Source organism: Saccopteryx leptura, chromosome 3 (assembly GCF_036850995.1).
Source record: "Saccopteryx leptura isolate mSacLep1 chromosome 3, mSacLep1_pri_phased_curated, whole genome shotgun sequence".
Lineage (NCBI taxonomy): Eukaryota > Metazoa > Chordata > Mammalia > Chiroptera > Emballonuridae > Saccopteryx > Saccopteryx leptura.
The window spans coordinates 225,001,152-225,019,905 of NC_089505.1; the positions used below are offsets into that span (position 1 = coordinate 225,001,152).

Consider the following 18,754-nt stretch of genomic DNA (forward strand, 5'->3'; position numbering starts at 1 on the left):
CCTGTAATTAGGATTTTAGTAGTTCTCCTTTTTTTCCACCATATATTTTTAGTTTGTAAGTTTCTTGTTCCTTTTTTCTAAGACTTTGTGTTTATAATTGTTCAGAGAAAAGCAATAAATAACATAAACCAAATCAAAAACTCTGAAGAATCTTTGTAAACAACACTAAGTTTATAATCTGTCTGTATTTTGCCTAGCATAAAGATGAATGAACATAAAAGCATACAAAGCAAGATCCTTCCTTGTGAATTCCCCTGTGACGCACAGATGGCCCCGCCCACTCCCTAAGAGACAAAAGGCAGAGGAGCCCAACTGGGCTAAGGAAGTCTCCAGGCAGAGAGGGAGTCACTTCACTGGCGCCTGAGTAGCAAAGGTATTGTCCCTATCACATCTTTGGCTTTTAAACTATTTTTTCTCCTTGACTTTTATCTCTCAAACTGCCTTCTCTGAAGCTAAAGCCTTTTTCTTCCTTTCTTGTCCTTTCCTCGTTTAGTGTGTGAGTTAGAATCAGTCAGATTTTAGAAAATGATTTTTTCTCCTGATGAGGAACTGAGAGACAGAGGAACTGATCTCAGAAAAGGGCACAGGTGGGTACAGCCAAGTCTTCCTTCAGAGGGAACTCAACTACCAAAAACTACCAAGAGAAAACTGGAATTTCCAACTCTCTTGCTTCTATGTAAGGCAAGACCTCATTCTTGTGGGGTTTTTTTAAACTTATCCAAAGTTCACTAAATGCGTACTATAAGCATATATTGAGTTGGACATATAAGAGATATTAAGATTCTAAAAGAAGTTTACAGTCTGGTAGAGGAGACAGAAACATAAGCAAATAATTCAAGGGAGTAAAAACAAATGGGAAAAAATGTTGAGTGTGAGCTAAGTCATGCTTTAAGTTTCTCAAGAAGCGCAGAGCAGAGGTGGTTCCCCTTGTAAGCATCTGGGTCAGAGACTGGCTCAGCTGACAGCCCCTGGTGTTCTCTGTTGCAGAAGTCAAGATGGCCAAGGTCCCTGACATCTTTGAAGACCTGAAGACCTGTTACAGGTAGGAAATAGATTCTCTTGTGATTCGATGCGGGGATCGAGGCATGTTGGAAGCCAGCTAAGAGTTACAGCAACCAGCATGGGGACAGACTGGCAGAGACAGAAAGATGTGTGCTACCTCCAGAGTCAGAGCGGGCTTAGCAAAGACCTAGGGAAACTAGGGAAACTAGGGAAACTAATCATCCAGCAGGGCAAACCGAGGTGACATTGACAGGGAGATGGCCATTATAGAAAAACTACCTTTAAGGCCTGCTGAGTCCTAGTGAATCTACTCAGAAAGAGCCTCTCTTGGGTCACATGTTCTTATACAGTAATGGATTTTAATGGCCTGTCAGAGAGAAACCATTCTCAGAAAACTTCTAGATCTGAATCTGGAATGTGAAATGGCTTCCCAGCACTCTGAGCACGTGAGCGCTCACACACAGTCACACCTCATCCACACAGAGGGGGAATACACACGGATACAAAGGTGAAATTAGAAAGCACTTTACCAAACATGTTGCTCCCATGGCACCGGCACTTGGCCATCCAAATGTTGTCTGGATGTGCTGCCAAGTATAAATGACTAAATCTATTTTAGTGACTACATGAAAGCAATGTGTAACATAATCTATTTGATTAAAATTAAAATGAAGTGTTTCAAAAATATTTCTTTTCTCTTGAGGAGCTTAACATTTTTCTCTGAAATTTAATTACAATTCTTCAATTTATTAGCCAAGCCCTGTCTTTGTTGGTAAAGTTCAAAGTCTGCCCTGATGATTACTAATTCCAAATTAGTGAGGGACAAATCACTATATATATGTATGTATATAAAAGTTCTTAATTTTCTAAGATGACAGTAGTAGCTGTGTGTGTGTGTGTGTGTGTATGTGTGTGTTACCTAAAGCTAATGTGGTCATTAAAATATGTTGCCCAATGACTGTAGTGGTGGTATGGTATAGCAAACAATTACACTCTTGTCATCTTGTTTGACAGTGAAAATGAAGAATACAGTTCTGAAATTGACCAACTCTCTCTGAATCAGGTAAACAAATGATTGATTCTTACAGGATTGCTATTCAGACACAATAGTATTTTCTCTACCAGAAGAGAACAGCAATGGTTTGAGTCCTAGATGCTTCTGTTGTACACTCACAAGAGGTCCAGAGACATATATCTCTTCATTATAAGTGAGGTAGACTGCCTTTCTGCAGTAAGAGTTGATGGCCTTCTTCCTCTCACCAAATTTTCCCAGAACAGAGAAGAACTACCCTGAACCCCAAGAACTGGAGTCTCTTGATCAGGCTTCTTCAGAATGAATGTTAGTTATGTCATCCTGAGATAGTACCTTTGGGCCACTTCACCAGGACTCTGTCTCCTAAAGAGATATGTTGGGATCACCCCTCTGACTTCAGCTCCACGGATTAGAGATAACCTTGCAATGTCACAAACCATGAAGTTGAGGTGAAAGATGCAGGCCATTTGCCAGCCGTGTGATTTTTCTAGGAGACCACACAAGTACTGCCTTGTGTGTCTTTGGTACTGGCTTTAAAAGATGTCTGTAGGCCCTGGCCGGTTGGCTCAGTGGTAGAGCGTCAGCCTGGCGTGCAGGAGTCCTGGGTTCGATTCCCAGCCAGGGCACACAGGAGAAGTGCCCATCTGCTTCTCCACCCCTCCCCCTCTCCTTCCTCTCTGTCTCTCTCTTCCCCTCCCACAGCCAAGGCTCCATTGGAGCAAAGTTGGCCCGGGCACTGAGGATGGCTCTGTGGCCTCTGCCTCAGGCGCTAGAATGGCTCTGGATGCAACAGAGTGATGCCCCAGATGGGCAGAGCATCGCCCCCTGGTGGGCATGCCGGGTGGATCCCTGTCGGGCTCATGCGGGAGTCTGTCTGACTGCCTCCCCATTTCCAGCTTCAGAAAAATGAAAAAAAAAATTTTTTTTAAATAAATAAATAAAAGATGTCCACAGAGGAGTGTTTTAAAAATATTTGCACTGTGTCCAGTAAAAGTCTAACTTCCTGTGGGAAAACTAACTGGAAGGCCACCACTCATTAAGATCTTGCTTGTAAAGTTGCTTCATTACATCTCATGTTTGAGTCAGCCAATGGATGACAAAGACTGGCCAATAGATCACATTCTTCCAGGGAGATCCTGAGAGGGAAGGATGGGGAGGAGGGGAAGACTGATGAAATATGGGTGAGCCAAGACCAAAATGGAAAGCTTTCTCACTGACTCTGGTGAACAAAATTTTTACTGAAAGGACTCTCATGCTATGGCCATGGGTAGCCTCTCAGTTTCTACTTCTTTTCCTCATAGAAATCCTTCTATGATGCAAGTTTTGACCCACTTCCCGAGGACTACATGGATAAATTTATGTCTCTGAGTACCTCTGAAACCTCTAAGACATCTCAGCTTACCTTCAAAGAGAGTATGGTGGTGGTGGCAGCCAATGGGAAGATTCTGAAGAAGAGACGATTGAGTTTCAACCAGTTTATCACCCATGATGACTTGGATGCCATTGCCAATGATCCAGAAGAAGGTAGGGGTCAAGTACAATAATATTCTTGTTTTCCATTTTTAAGCAAATATAGAGACAATAAAGTATGGATGCAAATAAAACATAGAATTAGTAAAAAAGAAGGCAACTAGGCATTAGACTGGTAACTATAAGGAAGGAAAATTAAGTGTTGTCTTTCTCCAGCAGAGAGAAAGCAGCAGTTACCTGAGTCTAAAGTATTTGCTCATGTGCTCATTTCATGGCCATATTGTAAAGGTAGTGGATAACAATGTACACACTATGTTCCCCCCCATGCTAACTCTGCCTCCTTGGCCTAGTTACTTAACCTTGCAATGCTCCAGTTTCTTCTACTGTGAAATGGAGATGATCAAAGCCCCTACTATTGAGAATGTTAAATGTGTCAAAACTTGCAAGTTTCTGGACTTAAATAATGCCTGGCATGTAGTAAATATCTAATAAATGTCAGCTATTGCTGCCGTTGTTATTATTACTATTACTACCAGTGTTCCTTCTTTTGTTAACACTATCAACAACAATACTTTATTAACAACTGCATTATCTCACAACTTGGCAACAACCTGCCATTCTCATTTTACATATGAGGAATGTGAGCTCAGTGAGGTCATCACCTGCCCAAAGTCACACAATGTGTACATGGGGAAGCCTCAAACCAAATTCAGTACTGACTCTAAAAATCATGACTTTTCTCCCATGCCTCTTCTCTACAACACTGTGTAAAACATAAACCCAATATTTTTAAGGTAACAGCTGAACACTAATACGTGATCACCTAGAAAATTAAGAAATACAAGAAAATGTAAGAAAGAAAATAAAAATCATCATGCTCCCACTAAGGGTTCACCACTGTTAGCACTGTGATACATTTCTCAAAGTTGTTTCTATGTACATACGCACGCAGGAAAGTGTTAAGATCATACTATACACAATCTGATATCTCTACCTTTCTTTCACTTAACAATAGATCAAGGGCATTTTAGAGTGCTAGTTTTTCAGTGTTGTAAGTAATGCAACAATAAACATCAATAAACCCTCATTTCTACCACCATTCACTTCCTGAGAACAGACTCCCAGAAGTAGAGTTACGCAACCATGAGGGTTTGTGAAGCTATTGACTTACACTACTGTGCCGAGGGGTGACAGACATTTAGACCTGCTCCTTCAGTGCCTTACATAATTTTAATGTATTTATTTCTTTTCTCAGGGCACATTCGTTTAAAAATATAGGAAGGAAATACTAGGAGTCTTCCTGGTTACTTAGACACCTCCAAACAACCAACAATGAGAAAGTTGCACAAATAATCTCTTTTTTTTAGAAATACTGAGGCATAGCCTGACCGGGCGGTGGCACAGTGGACAGAGTGTCAGACTGGGATGCAGAGGACCCAGGTTCGAGACCCCGAGGTCGTTGACTTGAGTGTGGGCTTATCCAGCTTGAGCATGGGATCAAAGACATGACCCTATGGTAGCTGGCTTGAGACCAAAGGTTACTGGCTTGAGCCCAAGGTCACTGGCTTGAGCAAGGGGTCACTCGCTCTGCTATAGCCCTCTGGTCAAGGCAAATATGAGAAAGCAATCAATGAACAACTAAGGTGCCACAACGAAGAATTGATGCTTCTCATCTCTCTAGCTTCCTGTCTGTCTGTCCCTATCTGTCCCTCTCTCTGTCTCTCTCTCTGTCTCTGTCACACACACACACAAAAATATACTGAGCCATCAAAGTTTAAATAGAATAAGTACCACAGTAATGATCCCGGAGACCACTCTACTGCTGCTGGGTGATTCTGCCTCTTGCCTCCTCACCTGCACTGTAGTATTCTAATATCTTTTCCATGGCTGCTTTCTATGCTTGCATTAAGGCAGATATGTCTTGTTTGCACCCAGACATTAATCTCAGCTTGTGCTTCTGGTTGTAGAGACCATCCAGCCTGCGTCAGCACCTTACAGCTTCCAGAGCAGCATGAAGTACAACTTCATGAGGGTCATCAAACAGCGGTGCATCCTGAATGACACACTCAGTCAAAGTATCATTCGAGATACGTCAGGTCAATACCTCATGGCTACTGCATTAAATGATCTGGACCAAGCAGGTAAGTGGACAACCCAGTCATCTTCTCCTCCTATTATTTCTGTATTTCTTTAAGCTTTCTATTTTCAAAGAATATACCTCTCTAGATTCCTGCCTTTGCATAATTCTTCTTGAATAGAAGGATGCATATCATCTCCGTAAAAATCCCAAGCAAGGACAGGAGCCTCAGCCAAACCTGGAAGACACCAAGAGAAGTGTCTGTCTTTGAGAGGACACTGAGTGGGAAGCTTTCTCATAAAGTTTCTCTTTTGGTTTTTTCAGTCTTATCCCCTATTTTAAAGATGAGAAAATTGAATCTCAAAAATATTAAACAACTCACCCAAGTTTACCCAGAGCCAATGAGAAGCCATCATGTTTCATTGGTAAGCTCACCAATCAAACTTAGAAATAATACCGAACTAGCCCTGGCCAGTTGGCTCAGTGGTAGAGCGTCAGCCCAGCATGTGGATGTCCCAGGTTTGATTCCCGACCAGGGCACACAGGAGAAGCGCCCATCTGCTTCTCCACCCCACCCCCTCTCCTTCCTCTCTGTCTCTCTCTTCCCCTCCTGCAGCCAAAGTTCCATTGGAGCAAAGTTGGCCCAGGTGCTGAGAATGGCATCGCTTCAGGCACTAAAATAGCTCCAGTTGCAACAGAGCAATGGCCCCAGATAGGCAGAGCATCATCCCCTAGTGGGCTTGCCAGGTGGATCCCAGTAGGGTGCATGTGGGAGTCTGTCTCCCTGCCTCCCACTTATCACTTAAGAAAAACACACGTACAAAAAAAAGAAGAAGAAGAAGAAATAATATTGAACTAGAAAGAGCCATTATTACAATTATATAAAACAATTGTGAGGCAAAATAGCCAATAAGCTGCAAACATATTCTGAAAGATGAAATTTAGTGTCTAAGAAGTTTTATCACCAAGTCCAATTTCCATGATGTACTGTTTAGCATAAGGACATGTCATCATATACAAAATTATTTTCGGTCACAAACCAGCACAGCTAGTAATTCCAGGTCCTGAGTGGGAATGGCATGGAATTAAGAAAATAGGCTTAAAGAAATAAAGGATGGGGTTGGGAGGACTTTGCAATTGCTGATGGCAAGAAGAAAGCGCGCTCCACCACGACTGCTTATTTATAAGGCAAAGTGAGGCCATTAGCAAATCAGAGATCTCTGATTATGTTTCCAAGACAACCCAAGAATTTTACCAAGTGCAGAAAACCCCCACCATACATATCATCTTAACTTTACATAAAACAAAGGATAGAAGAAATTTGCCTCCAGTCTTTCTGGGGAACATGGGGCGTAGTGTAAACAATCCAGCACCACAGCTTAACAGCCTTTTGCAACCTAATCAAGCAACTGAGGTGGGGGGTTGAGCAGACTGTCAGCATATGGCCAGTTCCCTACACTTATGTTTCCCAAAAATCTAAACTGCAAAAACCCTGTTGACTTTTCAGTCCCCAATAATTTTCAGAGATCCACAGAGGCTCCTCTATTGTAAACAGTAGGACTCTTTCTGATTGGACTTAAGTCAACATGTTTCCCACTCTTTGACACAAATCATTTGTGTTCTATTTTCCTACTTAATATTATTTCACACAATTTTCCCCACATATTTTTGCTCTAACTAATTCTGTTGCAAATATCTTAGTATACACACATTTTTTTCCAGTGAGGTTATCTCTTTAGAGCATATCCCAAAAATGGAACTCCATATATAATTTTACAACTCTTACTAAACATTGTTCTCTAAGGGAAACTGAACTACAGGTCACAATCACTAGCAACATGAGTATCAGCTTCCTTAACCCCTCCATTTCAGGTCATTACAAACTCATGACCTCACAAATTACAAGGTCCACCCTACTAGTGTAATTACAAGAGACTTACCAAATACTTAGCCCCCAAGCATTCATTCAACATAGAAAATTCTAAAGACATTAATCAAGTATCTACCTGCCTAGTAAATGTGGCAGACATTGGGAAGGACACAAAGATGTACCACATTTAATTTCTGGTGCTTACAGCATGGCAGGGACCTAACACACACACATGCATGCACATACACACTCACACAGTGTATCTACATATACTCTTGATTTTATACAAATACAATGGATTTACTTTCTTTTTGGCTTTTCTCTTCACCAGTGAAATTTGACATAAGTGGTTATATATCAAATGAAGATCTTAAACTTCCTGTGACTCTAAGAATCTCAAAAACACGACTATTTGTGAGTGCCCAAAATGAAGATGATCCCGTATTGCTACAGGTGAGTTGTACCTGGACTCTAACTTCCCTTCATTACACCACATACATTTGTAAATGACCTCAATAGGCAGACAACCCTAGCAGGATGCACAGTCCTCTTCTCTTGCTCCCACAGTCCCCACCTGCTCAGCTACCCCCATCCTTTGCCTCACCTATCCCCAGGGACAATTCTAAGCAGGATCTGTGAGAGAGTAAAATGGAGATGCAAGATTATATATGAGACAAATGGCCTGCTTCCTTCTTTTTTCTTTTCCTATCTGATCCTGTTCACCTCCCATCCCAAGACATCCATTTATTCCAACTTTCTTTGATCCTCACTGACATCTGCTATCTGACCTATGTGATGGTAGGCATTAGGACAATGGGTCTGCCTCCAAGAAACTCAAACAAGCCCACTGAGATCAGGGATGATTAACCATGTGCTAGCTGGCACAAGGCAAAAACTGGACCAAGACTCCAGTTCAAATCCTGGCCTTCTGACTCTAGTGCCTCTCTCTCTCTTCATTGGTGTGAACACTGTCCTTCATTTCAGCCCCGCCTCCACTACCGCCTTCTCCCATAAATATGCAGATACACATATGCCCACTGTAGTCTTAGATATTTTCTCCACTGATTAATAGATGACTTTTTTGCAGTAAATGTATAATCTACCCCTCCACCCCTAGTAGGATTTACGTGGTACATGTGTTTCTATATCTGGATCAAGTGTGATAAAAGTGGTGTCTGCAGAGTAAGGCAGTAGCTTCATTCATGAAGTCATTCAGTAAGCATTATTAGTGAGAGCCTTCTATCTATCAAGCATAGTGCCCACAGCTACGTCAAGAGTGGTGTGACAAAATCCCTAACCTTATAGAACTTAGTCTGGGGGGACACAGACAGTAGACAAACTAAACAACCAGCACAATGTACAAGATGCTATAAAACAAATGAACAGGCCTGACCAGGCGGTGGCACAGTGGATAAAGCGTTGGACTGGGATGCCGAGGACCCGGGTTCGAGACCCTGAGGTTGCCAGTTTGAGCGCGGGCTTATCTGGCTTGAGCAAATTAAAAACACACTCACCAGCTTAGACCTAAGGTCACTGGCTCAAACAAGGGGTTACTCGGTCTGCTGAAGGCCCACAGTCAAGGCACATATGAGAAAGCAATCAATGAACAACTAAGGTGTCGCAACGAAAAACTGATGATTGATGCTTCTCATCTCTCTCCATTCCTGTCTGTCTTCTGTCCCTCTCTATCCCTCTCTCTGACTCTCTCTCTCTGTCCCTGTAAAGAAAAATAAATAAATAAATAAAACAAATGAACAGGATGCTGAGGAAAGTGGAAGGGTGCTCTTTAGACAGAGGGGCAGGAATAGAGCTCCTTGTGAGATGAGAGCTACTGATGTGAGAGAGGGAGCATGCCATTATGCAAGAGGGTGGGTGGAGTAAAGCATTCTGAACAGGGGGAGGGTCTGGCTGCTCCCAGGCCCTAGACTTTTAAGAGCTTAAAGACCAGCTTAAAAGATCAGAAGGACACTCTAAGAGCTGGGCACCATGAGGAAGAGGGAGGATAGAAGGAGCTAGAATTGGTGGAGACTTGCATTCAGATTTCATCTGAAATACAACAAAAAGCCACTAAAAGAAGTTTATTTATATTTTTTAAATGGAGACTAGATCAGAAGGAAGGCAATAGAGGAAGCAGAGGGCCCACGTAGAAGTTGAAAACAGTCATGGGATGGGAAGTGATGAGACAGGTGAAAAGCAGTAGACAGAATCTCCTTACATTTTGAAGACAGAACCAAAAAAGAGCAAGAGGAGGAACTACATTCACTGAGATGAGAAAAAGTAGGAAAGGAATAGGTTTTGGAAATAAAAACCTTAATGACATTGAAAACCCCAAGGAAACCTCAAAAGGACATTTAGTTGTTCTAGATTAAAAAGAGTAAAGATGAAGCATCTCAAGTTGGAATTTGAATTTTACCTTTCCGTAGAAGTATTGTTAGAGTCTATTCAAAACCACAAGAATAGTACAGTGTAAAGAGATCACAATTGTCAACAATTGCACTGAAGAAGATTCAGCAGCTAATATACCTGGTGCACATGGCAAGTGGGAATTGGTGTGTGTGTGTGGGGGGGGGTTAACCTTCATTTGTTGACTTAAATAAGGACATTAATATCTCTAAATCGTATTTCCTAAAGGTATGATTTGTACACTTAGAAGTCAAGATCTTAGAGGTCTTAGAATTTAGAGGTCTAGTGCTTGGATTTGACACAAAATGCTCTAGGCCTGTGTTGGAGGTAGGACAAGAACAAGTTTGGCCCCACCTGTCAGGATACAGGGAGACACTGCTATCATTGGCAATCTTCATGACTAATTTAAATTTCTCTCCAGTTAACCAAGGAAATAAAATATTATGAATAAATGGGGCCAAACATCTAAGAGGCATGTAAAAAATGCTTGCTGGATGAACAAATGAATGAAGAACCACATCATATTGCAATCATAATTGTAAAGTGCTGTGTTTCGCACAAAGGCCACATGCCAAAGGATTGAACTTTGGTTCTTGTTTTAGCATCTCACTCTCTAACATCTCTGTTCTCCTTATCCTAGGAAATGCCTGAGACACCCAAAACCATCAGAAATGAGACCAATCTCCTCTTCTTCTTGGAAACTCATGGCACTAAGAACTACTTCAAGTCAGTTGCCCATCCAAATTTGTTTATTGCCACAAAGCAAGAATACCCAGTGCACCTGGCAAGTGGGCTACCCTCTATCACTGACTTTCAGATACTGGAAAACCAGCCTTGACTCTCAAGTCTACTTACTTGTGAAATGTTGACAGTCCGTATGTACCATGTACATGAAGAAGTCAAATCTTAGTCATTTGCTGAGCATGTGCTGAACCTTCGTAATTCTAAATGAATGTTTACTCTCTTTGTAAGAGAGGGAGTAAGGTCTAGTGAACCAACACTGACATATAGTATTGCTTGTTATTTAAGGAACACCCTATACAATGCAGACTACCAATTGTTTTAATTATTATTCTTCATAATAACCTTGGGAGGACCAAGGCTCCTGACTATCAAAAAGACTATACCTGTACTACATATGAGTTAACTAAGGCTTAAGAAAACTAATACCCACAATGGCACTTGGAATGAAAAGCCATAGATTTCATTCCAACTGCTTACCTTCTGCTTTTAAGTTGCTGATGGACCCTTAATCAAATACTTACTATAAGTTTCTGGGACCTATATCCTTTCTGCCTTAACAGTATCTTATGACAATCAATGAGATCATTCCAATAAAATGCTTCTTGAAACTGAACTTCAAGAACAAGGCAAAGCATGGAATGTTATTTTAAGTTATTATTTATATGTACATATATATTTATAAATATAATTTAAGATAATTATAATATATTATTATATTTATGGCCATTTTTTGCAATCTCTGAGTGTGACCAGCCATCCTCAACAATAGACAGTGTTTTCCAGGCTGAATGAGTTTGATGTAGTTACACTAAAGCACTTTGATCCAAGTCATGTTTTTTCCATTGCCACAAGGCTCTGTATTTTAGTATCTGGGATTCTTGTACTTATAATAAATTTATATTAACTATTATTTTTTATTTGAACTGGTAATTGTCCAAAATCTTTCATTCTTCTGCCTTCAGACTCGCTTTGTCATTCATTTGACATTCAATTTCACCTGCTGTCAAGTCATGCTAGCTAAAATGGAATGAACTTAACTTTGGCAACCACAGGACAATTGTTATCTAAACTTTCTTTTCTGGAACATAAGTAATGTTCTTTCTAGATTCTAAAAAGATCAAGCCATAGTTTTATATTACTAGCAACAATGAGGAATGATACTTATCCATCATAACTGAATAAAAATTTTAAAAAAGTAAATTGACACATAATTACTAGTTGTTTTAATCATTATTTTACTGCATGGTAATTAGGGACAAATGATAAAAGTTCATATAAATAACAATAGTATTACTTTACAAAACCAAACCAAGATTTTATACTTTTTCTCTCCCCTTTGTTCACTAGCCAGTAACATAAATGGCATTTAGAATGATAATAATGCCTGACTGGTGGTGGTGCAGTGAATAGAGCATCAACCTGGGATGCTGAAGTCCCAGGTTCAAAACCCCAAGCTCACCAGCTTGAGTGTGGGGTCGCTGGCTTAAGTATGGGATCTTTGACATGATCCCAAGGTCGCTGGTTTGAACCCAAAGTCACTGGCTTGAGCAAGGGATCGCTGGCTTTGCTTGAGCCCCCCAGGCAAGGCACATATGAGAAGCAATCGATGAACAATTAAATTGACACAACTACGAGTAGATGCTTCTCATCTCTCTCCCTTCTTCTCTCTCTCTCTCAAGAAAAAAACAAAGAATGATAAAATTCTTAGGTTTATTTAAGTTCACATTACACACTTACAACACATGTGTTTATATATCCACACAAATTTGTACATACAGAGCCACCTTAATAACTAACTAATGCATTTAAAAAGCATGGATATAAGATATGTTGAGTTGGAAAAGTTAAAATCAAGAGAACTTGGAATTAGATGTGGAAAATAATGGGAAAAGAGTAGTCATAGATGATCGCAATTTTCTGGTACTGGAAAGAGGGTGAATGATGGTGTCAATCAGTACATTTGGTGGAAATATGGAGTATTTCTCACAACCAGGATGCAATATGATGAGTAGCATTTTAGACATGTACTTTCAGCTACTGGCAGGATGCCCATGTAGAATGGGGAGATGATAATGTATCTGGAACTCAGGAGAAGTTAGATCTATATATAGATTTGGAAGACAGCAGGGGTATAGAAGGTAAAATCCTCAAAGTGGCATCAGAGAAAAAAGAGAAGAGAAGCACATGGTGAACACTATTGTTCGTGTATGCAGTTGCCATCTCCCCTGCCTCAGGGATAAGAAGGTCACTATGATGGGGTTAAACAGTCTTGGCACTGAACTTGTTGGAGTCTATTTCTTTTAGAATGGTCTTTATACATCAGTTTCTAAAATGATGAGAGAAAAAACAAATCACCTTTAAGCCCAAGTTACAGAAACAAAAAGCCAAGCCCTCTTCCCACTAAATCATCCCCCTGATATTTAAAATACCTACACTCAAATGTTTTGAGGGTGACAGAAATAGTTGCAATAGCAATAATTATTGTGGTGGATGTAAATATATGCTTGTGTATCTATGTCTATTCCATAATCATACGGTGGTTTTGTGACTATATACATTTATCAAAATTGTCCTCTTGAGTCTTTACCGACATTGTCACAATATGGTCAGACTGAAAGAACCTAGAGTTAGATCTTGTCCTTCCTATTTTAGACAACATGCTTTTGCTAGAAAGTGACATTGGCTTTTTGAAAACAAGTGACATTGTTGATTCGTATAGTGTTTTAAGGCAATTAAGACCTACACCAATTCTCAACCTAAGTTCAAACTTTAAATTTATCTCTGTTAAATTTAATCTCATTAATATGGCCCCAAATTTTTCTAAAATTTTCCAAATTCTGATTTTTTTATACATTAGCTTTTTCTCTTAGTTTTTGTGACATCTGTAATTTGGTGACATAGTTTTATTTATTTATTTATTTATTTATTTTTATTTATTCATTTTTAGAGAGGAGAGAGACAGAGAGGGAGAGAGAGGAGAAAGAGACAGAGAGAGAGAAGGGGGAGGAGCTGGAAGCATCAACTCCCATATGTGCCTTAACCAGGCAAGCCCAGGGTTTTGAACCGGCGACCTCAGCGTTTCCAGATTGACTCTTTATCCACTGCACCACCACAGGTCAGGCAGTGACATAGTTTTATTTTGTTCACAGTATATTGTCACATATAAAGAATAGGTTACAAGTATTTTATAGTGTGATCCTGTTTTTATTCAAAATACAAACTATTTATATTTAAATGATTACTAAAAGATATATTATACATCAAAATGTTAACAATCCAGCCCTGGCCGGTTGGCTCAGTGGTAGAGCGTCGGCCTGGCGTGCAGAAGTCCCGGGCTCGATTCCCGGCCAGGGCACACAGGAGAAGCGCCCATCTGCTTCTCCACCCCTCCCCCTCTCCTTCCTCTCTGTCTCTCTGTCTCTCTCTTCCCCTCCCGCAGCCAAGGTTACATCGGAGCAAAGATGGCCCGGGCGCTGGGGATGGCTCCTTGGCCTCTGCCCCAGGCGCTAGAATGGCTCTGGTCGCAACAGAGTGATGCCCCAGAGGGGCAGAGCATCGCCTCCTGGTGGGCAGAGCGTCGCCCCTTGGTGGGCGTGCCTGGTAGATCCCCGTCGGGCGCATGCGGGAGTCTGTCTGACTCTCTCTGTTTCCAGCTTCAGAAAAAAAAAAAAATACAAAAAAAAAATGTTAACAATCTTTACTTCTGAGTGGTTGAGTGATTTATAAAGGTTTATGGTTATATGTTTTCCTGAATTTTTAAATGAATGCATACATTCATTTAAAATATTGCACAACAAAATACCAATTTACACCAAAAAAAATTTTATGATGGTCTTCACTCATCAGTTTCCAAATTGATGAGGAAAAAAAACGATGAGTTCGACTTGTATTTAGATCCCACATGTAAGTGATGCCATGCAGTATTTATTTTTCTCTGTCTGACTTATTTCACTTAGGGTAGTGTCAAGTTCTATCTATGTTTTCACAAACATCAGAATCTCTTTCTTTCTCATGGTTGAATAATATTCCATTGCATATACATATTTTATTATACACTATTTGTTTATGCATTTCTCCACTGATGACCATTAGGCTGTTTCCATAGTTTGACTATTGCAAATAATGCTTCATTATCCTGTTTTCATTTCCTTTAGATATATACCTAGAATTGTAAATCCTGAATTATATGGTAGTTCTATTTTTAATTTTTTGAGGAATTTTTATACTGTTTTCCATAGTGACTGCACCAATTTCCATTCCCACCAACAGTGCACAAGATTCCAGCTTTGTTCTTCTTTCTCAAGAGTTCTTTGACTATTTGGAGTCTTTTGTGATTGCATACAAATTTTATGATTGTTCTATTTCTGTGAAAAATGACATTGGAATTTTGATAGGGGTTGCACTGAATCTGTGGATTACTTAGGATAATACGAACATTTTAAAGATATTAATTTTTCCAATTTATGAGCACTGATTATCTTTCCATCAGTATACAGTTTTCAGTGTACAGATTCTTCACTTCCTTGGTTAAATTTATTCCTAAGTATTTTATTCCTTTTTGATGCAATTTTAAATGGAGTGTTTTTCTTAATTTCTCTTTCTCATAGTTTGTTGGTAGTGTATAGAGATGCAACTGGTTTTTGTTCATTGGTTTTCTACCCTACAAATTTACTAAAAATAATTGTTTGTTGGTGGTGGTTTTGTTTTTTTGGTTTTGGTGGTGGGGTTTTGTTTTGTTTTGTTTTTGGTGGCATCTTCAGAATTTTATACATATAGTATCATGTTATATGCGAACAGAGACGATTTTACTTATTATTATCTAGTTGGCTTTTACTTGTACTTCATGGCTCTGGCAAGGGACTCCAGTACTATGCTGAATAAAAATGATGAGATTGAACATTCTTGTCTTGTTCCTGATCTTAGGCAGTGTTTCCTAACCTTTTTTGTGCCATGCCCCACCTTAACCTTTCTAAAATTTTTATGTCCCCCCCATGTAACATACATAATTTTTAACATTAAAAAATTGATTTGTTCACTTAATAAACATAAATGATAGGTTCTAGGAAGAAATCACTATGAAATTGTTAACAAAACACAGTAAGTAAAATTTCAAAACATATAATGAAAAACAAATTTAAATTCCAAGTAATTTTAATACAGATTTTTCTATATTAATTTGTTATTTTAATTTAGTGTGATCCTTGCGCTTGATGCTTGCTGCACAGATTTTATATTAGTTTCCAATTTGGTTAGCTTTAGTCTCAAGTCACCACGTTGTGTTATATCCAGCCGATTTCTTTTTTTTACCAGTAAATCATTTACAGCACTAAATCCACATTCAACTAAAAATGAAGATGGAAACGGTAGCAATAGTTTTCTTGCACATTTGGTTGAATTTGGGTATTTGATTTCTGTTTCCTCACAAAGCCATGCCATTGCTCCTTTGATATTAAATAAAGCTTTAACTGACTCATCATTTTGCAATTCTGCGAGTTCTTCTTGATACTGCATATTTGATATATCAGACAAATCCACTAACATTGGCTGCATCATCCATGTTGGGAAATTAATTTGTTTTAAATCAGAAAATCTTTCTTTTAAATCAGCCGATAGAATATTCAAATGATTGACAATAACAAGTAAAGCGGTATCAGTTACTTCACATTTTTGGAGCCAATGAAACTGTTTAAAGTTTTTGTTGTTAATATGTTTCTGACATAACTCAATATTGGTAATGAAACCAAATATCTTTGCTTTTGCATCGACAAGAGTTTTATTTGTTCCTTGAAGTTGCTTATTTAATATATTTAGTTTTTCAAAGATATCGGCTAAATAACTCACAAATGCTTTACCATCTATTGTTAACAGATACTTCATTTCAGGTTTGTCGCTTAAAAAATCACTAAGAGTATCAAACAGTTCCATAAATCTTTTCAAACAGTTTCCTTTAGATAGCCATCTTACTTCAGTATGAAGTAAAAGTCTCACATGGTCTTCATTTTGTTCTTCACAAAATAGCTTGAAAAGACACTCACATTTGGCACTAGCTTTAATAGCATTAACACACTTTATTACTGTATGTAATACTTCATTCAGAACAGGCGAGATGTTTTTAGCTACCAAGTTTTCCCTATGAATAACACAATGCACAAGAATCATTTCTGGATTCGCATCTTGCATCAATTTTAAGCAGCCATTTTTCTTGCCCATCATATTGGGAGCACCATCTGCAGCACAAGATGTTATATTTTTCATTGGTATATCATTGACATCTAAGTAGTTTTTTAGCTTATTATATATATCTTTGGAGGTAGTGGTGCTTTCTAATCTTTTACAGAACAACATTTCTTCAGCAAAATGTCCTTTATCAATATATCTTACGTAAGTTATCAATACTGCCTCACTGTCTCTCAAAGTTTATTCATCCATTTGCAAGGAGAATTTTCGTTTTCAGCTTTTCAATAAGTTGTTTTTCAATATCCTCACTCATTTCGTCTATTCTTCTGCCAACAGTATTGTCACTGAGTGGCATAGCTTTTAGATCTTTGTCATCTTTTTCAAGAACCGTTTTAAGAAATGCTGATATTGATGGTTTTATTAAATTCTCTCCTATAGTGTGATTTTTCTCCAGTTTTAGCGATGAATAAAGAAATTTGATAACTAGCCTCAAGAACACGATTATTAGTTGAAGTATGAGCAGTAAATAGAGACTTTAATGTTCTTTTTTCAAAATTTTTCTTTAAAGTTTTAAAGTAACTCAAATCTGAATTAATATGAGCACTATGTTTCGCCTTCAAATGCGCCTCAAGACAACCTCGTTTCATTGATATGTTGGTCAAGCATTGCTGGCATAAAAGACAAAAAGGAATCTGCTCATCATGAACAGCGGGTATGAACCCAAATTTTAAATATTCCTCCGAATATTGACAAGTTTTTTTCTTGCTTGCACCACTCATTTTACTATGGGCTATAAGAAATAAAAATAAGATCAGGCCCTGGCCGGTTGGCTCAGCGGTAGAGCGTCGGCCTAGCATGCAGAGGACCCGGGTTCGATTCCCGGCCAGGGCACACAGGAGAAGCGCCCATTTGCTTCTCCACCCCTCTGCCGCGCTTTCCTCTCTGTCTCTCTCTTCCCCTCCCGCAGCTAAGGCTCCATTGGAGCAAAGATGGCCCGGGCGCTGGGGATGGCTCTGTGGCCTCTGCCTCAGGCGCTAGAGTGGCTCTGGTCGCAACATGGCGACGCCCCGGAGGGGCAGAGCATCGCCCCCTGGTGGGCAGAGCGTCGCCCCCTGGTGGGCAGAGCGTCGCCCCATGGTGGGCGTGCCGGGTGGATCCCGGTCGGGCGCATGCGGGAGTCTGTCTGACTGTCTCTCCCTGTTTCCAGCTTCAGAAAAATGAAAAAAAAAAAAATAATAAGAACAATTAAAAACTAATATTGTCCTGGCTGGTTGGCTCAGCGGTAGAGCGTTGGCCTAGCGTGCGGAGGACCTGGGTTCGATTCCCGGCCAGGGCACACAGGAGAAGCGCCCATTTGCTTCTCCACCCCTCTGCCAAGCTTTCCTCTCTGTCTCTCTCTTCCTCTCCCGCAGCCAAGGCTCCATTGGAGCAAAGATGGCCCGGGCGCTGGGGATGGCTCTGTGGCCTCTGCCTCAGGCGCTAGAGTGGCTCTGGTCGCAACATGGCGACCCCCAGGATGGGCAGAGCATCCCCCCTGGTGGGCAGAGCGTCGCCCCATGGTGGGCGTGCCGGGTGCGATCCGGGTCGGGTGCATGCGGGAGTCTGTCTGACTATCTCTCCCTGTTTCCAGCTTCAGAAAAATGAGAAAAAAAAAAAAAAACTAATATTAAAATATGTGTTAAAATATATTCAATGTGACATAGAGTAAACGTATACTAAAAATTCATATTTATTTAAATGTATATAACACATTTACTACACTACCACCGCAAATCAAAAGGTATCTATATTTTTTCCACTTGACAAAATTTTCTGGAAAGTTATGCTTCTAAAATTAAAATTGTCGTGCATGCACTATTTATTATAGCCCCAATAATATTTATAAAATATTATTGCTTTCTAGCCACGATGCAAGAAGTACTTAATAAAGAGTTTAATATTGATAAAAATAAAATCAAATACCAATTATATCTATACA

At 39.7% G+C, this 18,754-nt stretch overlaps 1 protein-coding gene across 1 annotated transcript; it reads left to right on the top strand.

Annotated features, from left to right (window-relative positions):
* The first annotated feature begins 338 nt into the window (after positions 1-338).
* On the top strand, positions 339-11,467 carry IL1A (interleukin 1 alpha). Its single transcript, XM_066372329.1, has 7 exons — positions 339-373; positions 988-1,042; positions 2,017-2,065; positions 3,337-3,559; positions 5,473-5,646; positions 7,784-7,905; positions 10,496-11,467. Exons 2-7 carry the CDS (start codon positions 996-998, stop codon positions 10,691-10,693), a joined length of 813 nt encoding a protein of 270 aa, XP_066228426.1. The 5' UTR covers positions 339-373; positions 988-995; the 3' UTR covers positions 10,694-11,467.
* Positions 11,468-18,754: the final 7,287 nt, after the last annotated feature.

Bases quoted from the DNA above. Each gene is read 5' to 3' on its own strand.
- IL1A (XM_066372329.1), top strand. From the start codon at position 996: ATGGCCAAGGTCCCTGACATCTTTGAAGACCTGAAGACCTGTTACAG. The intron at 5,647-7,783 runs GTAAGTGGACAA...TCTCTTCACCAG, and splicing joins AAATGATCTGGACCAAGCAG to TGAAATTTGACATAAGTGGT. The intron at 7,906-10,495 runs GTGAGTTGTACC...TCCTTATCCTAG, and splicing joins ATGATCCCGTATTGCTACAG to GAAATGCCTGAGACACCCAA.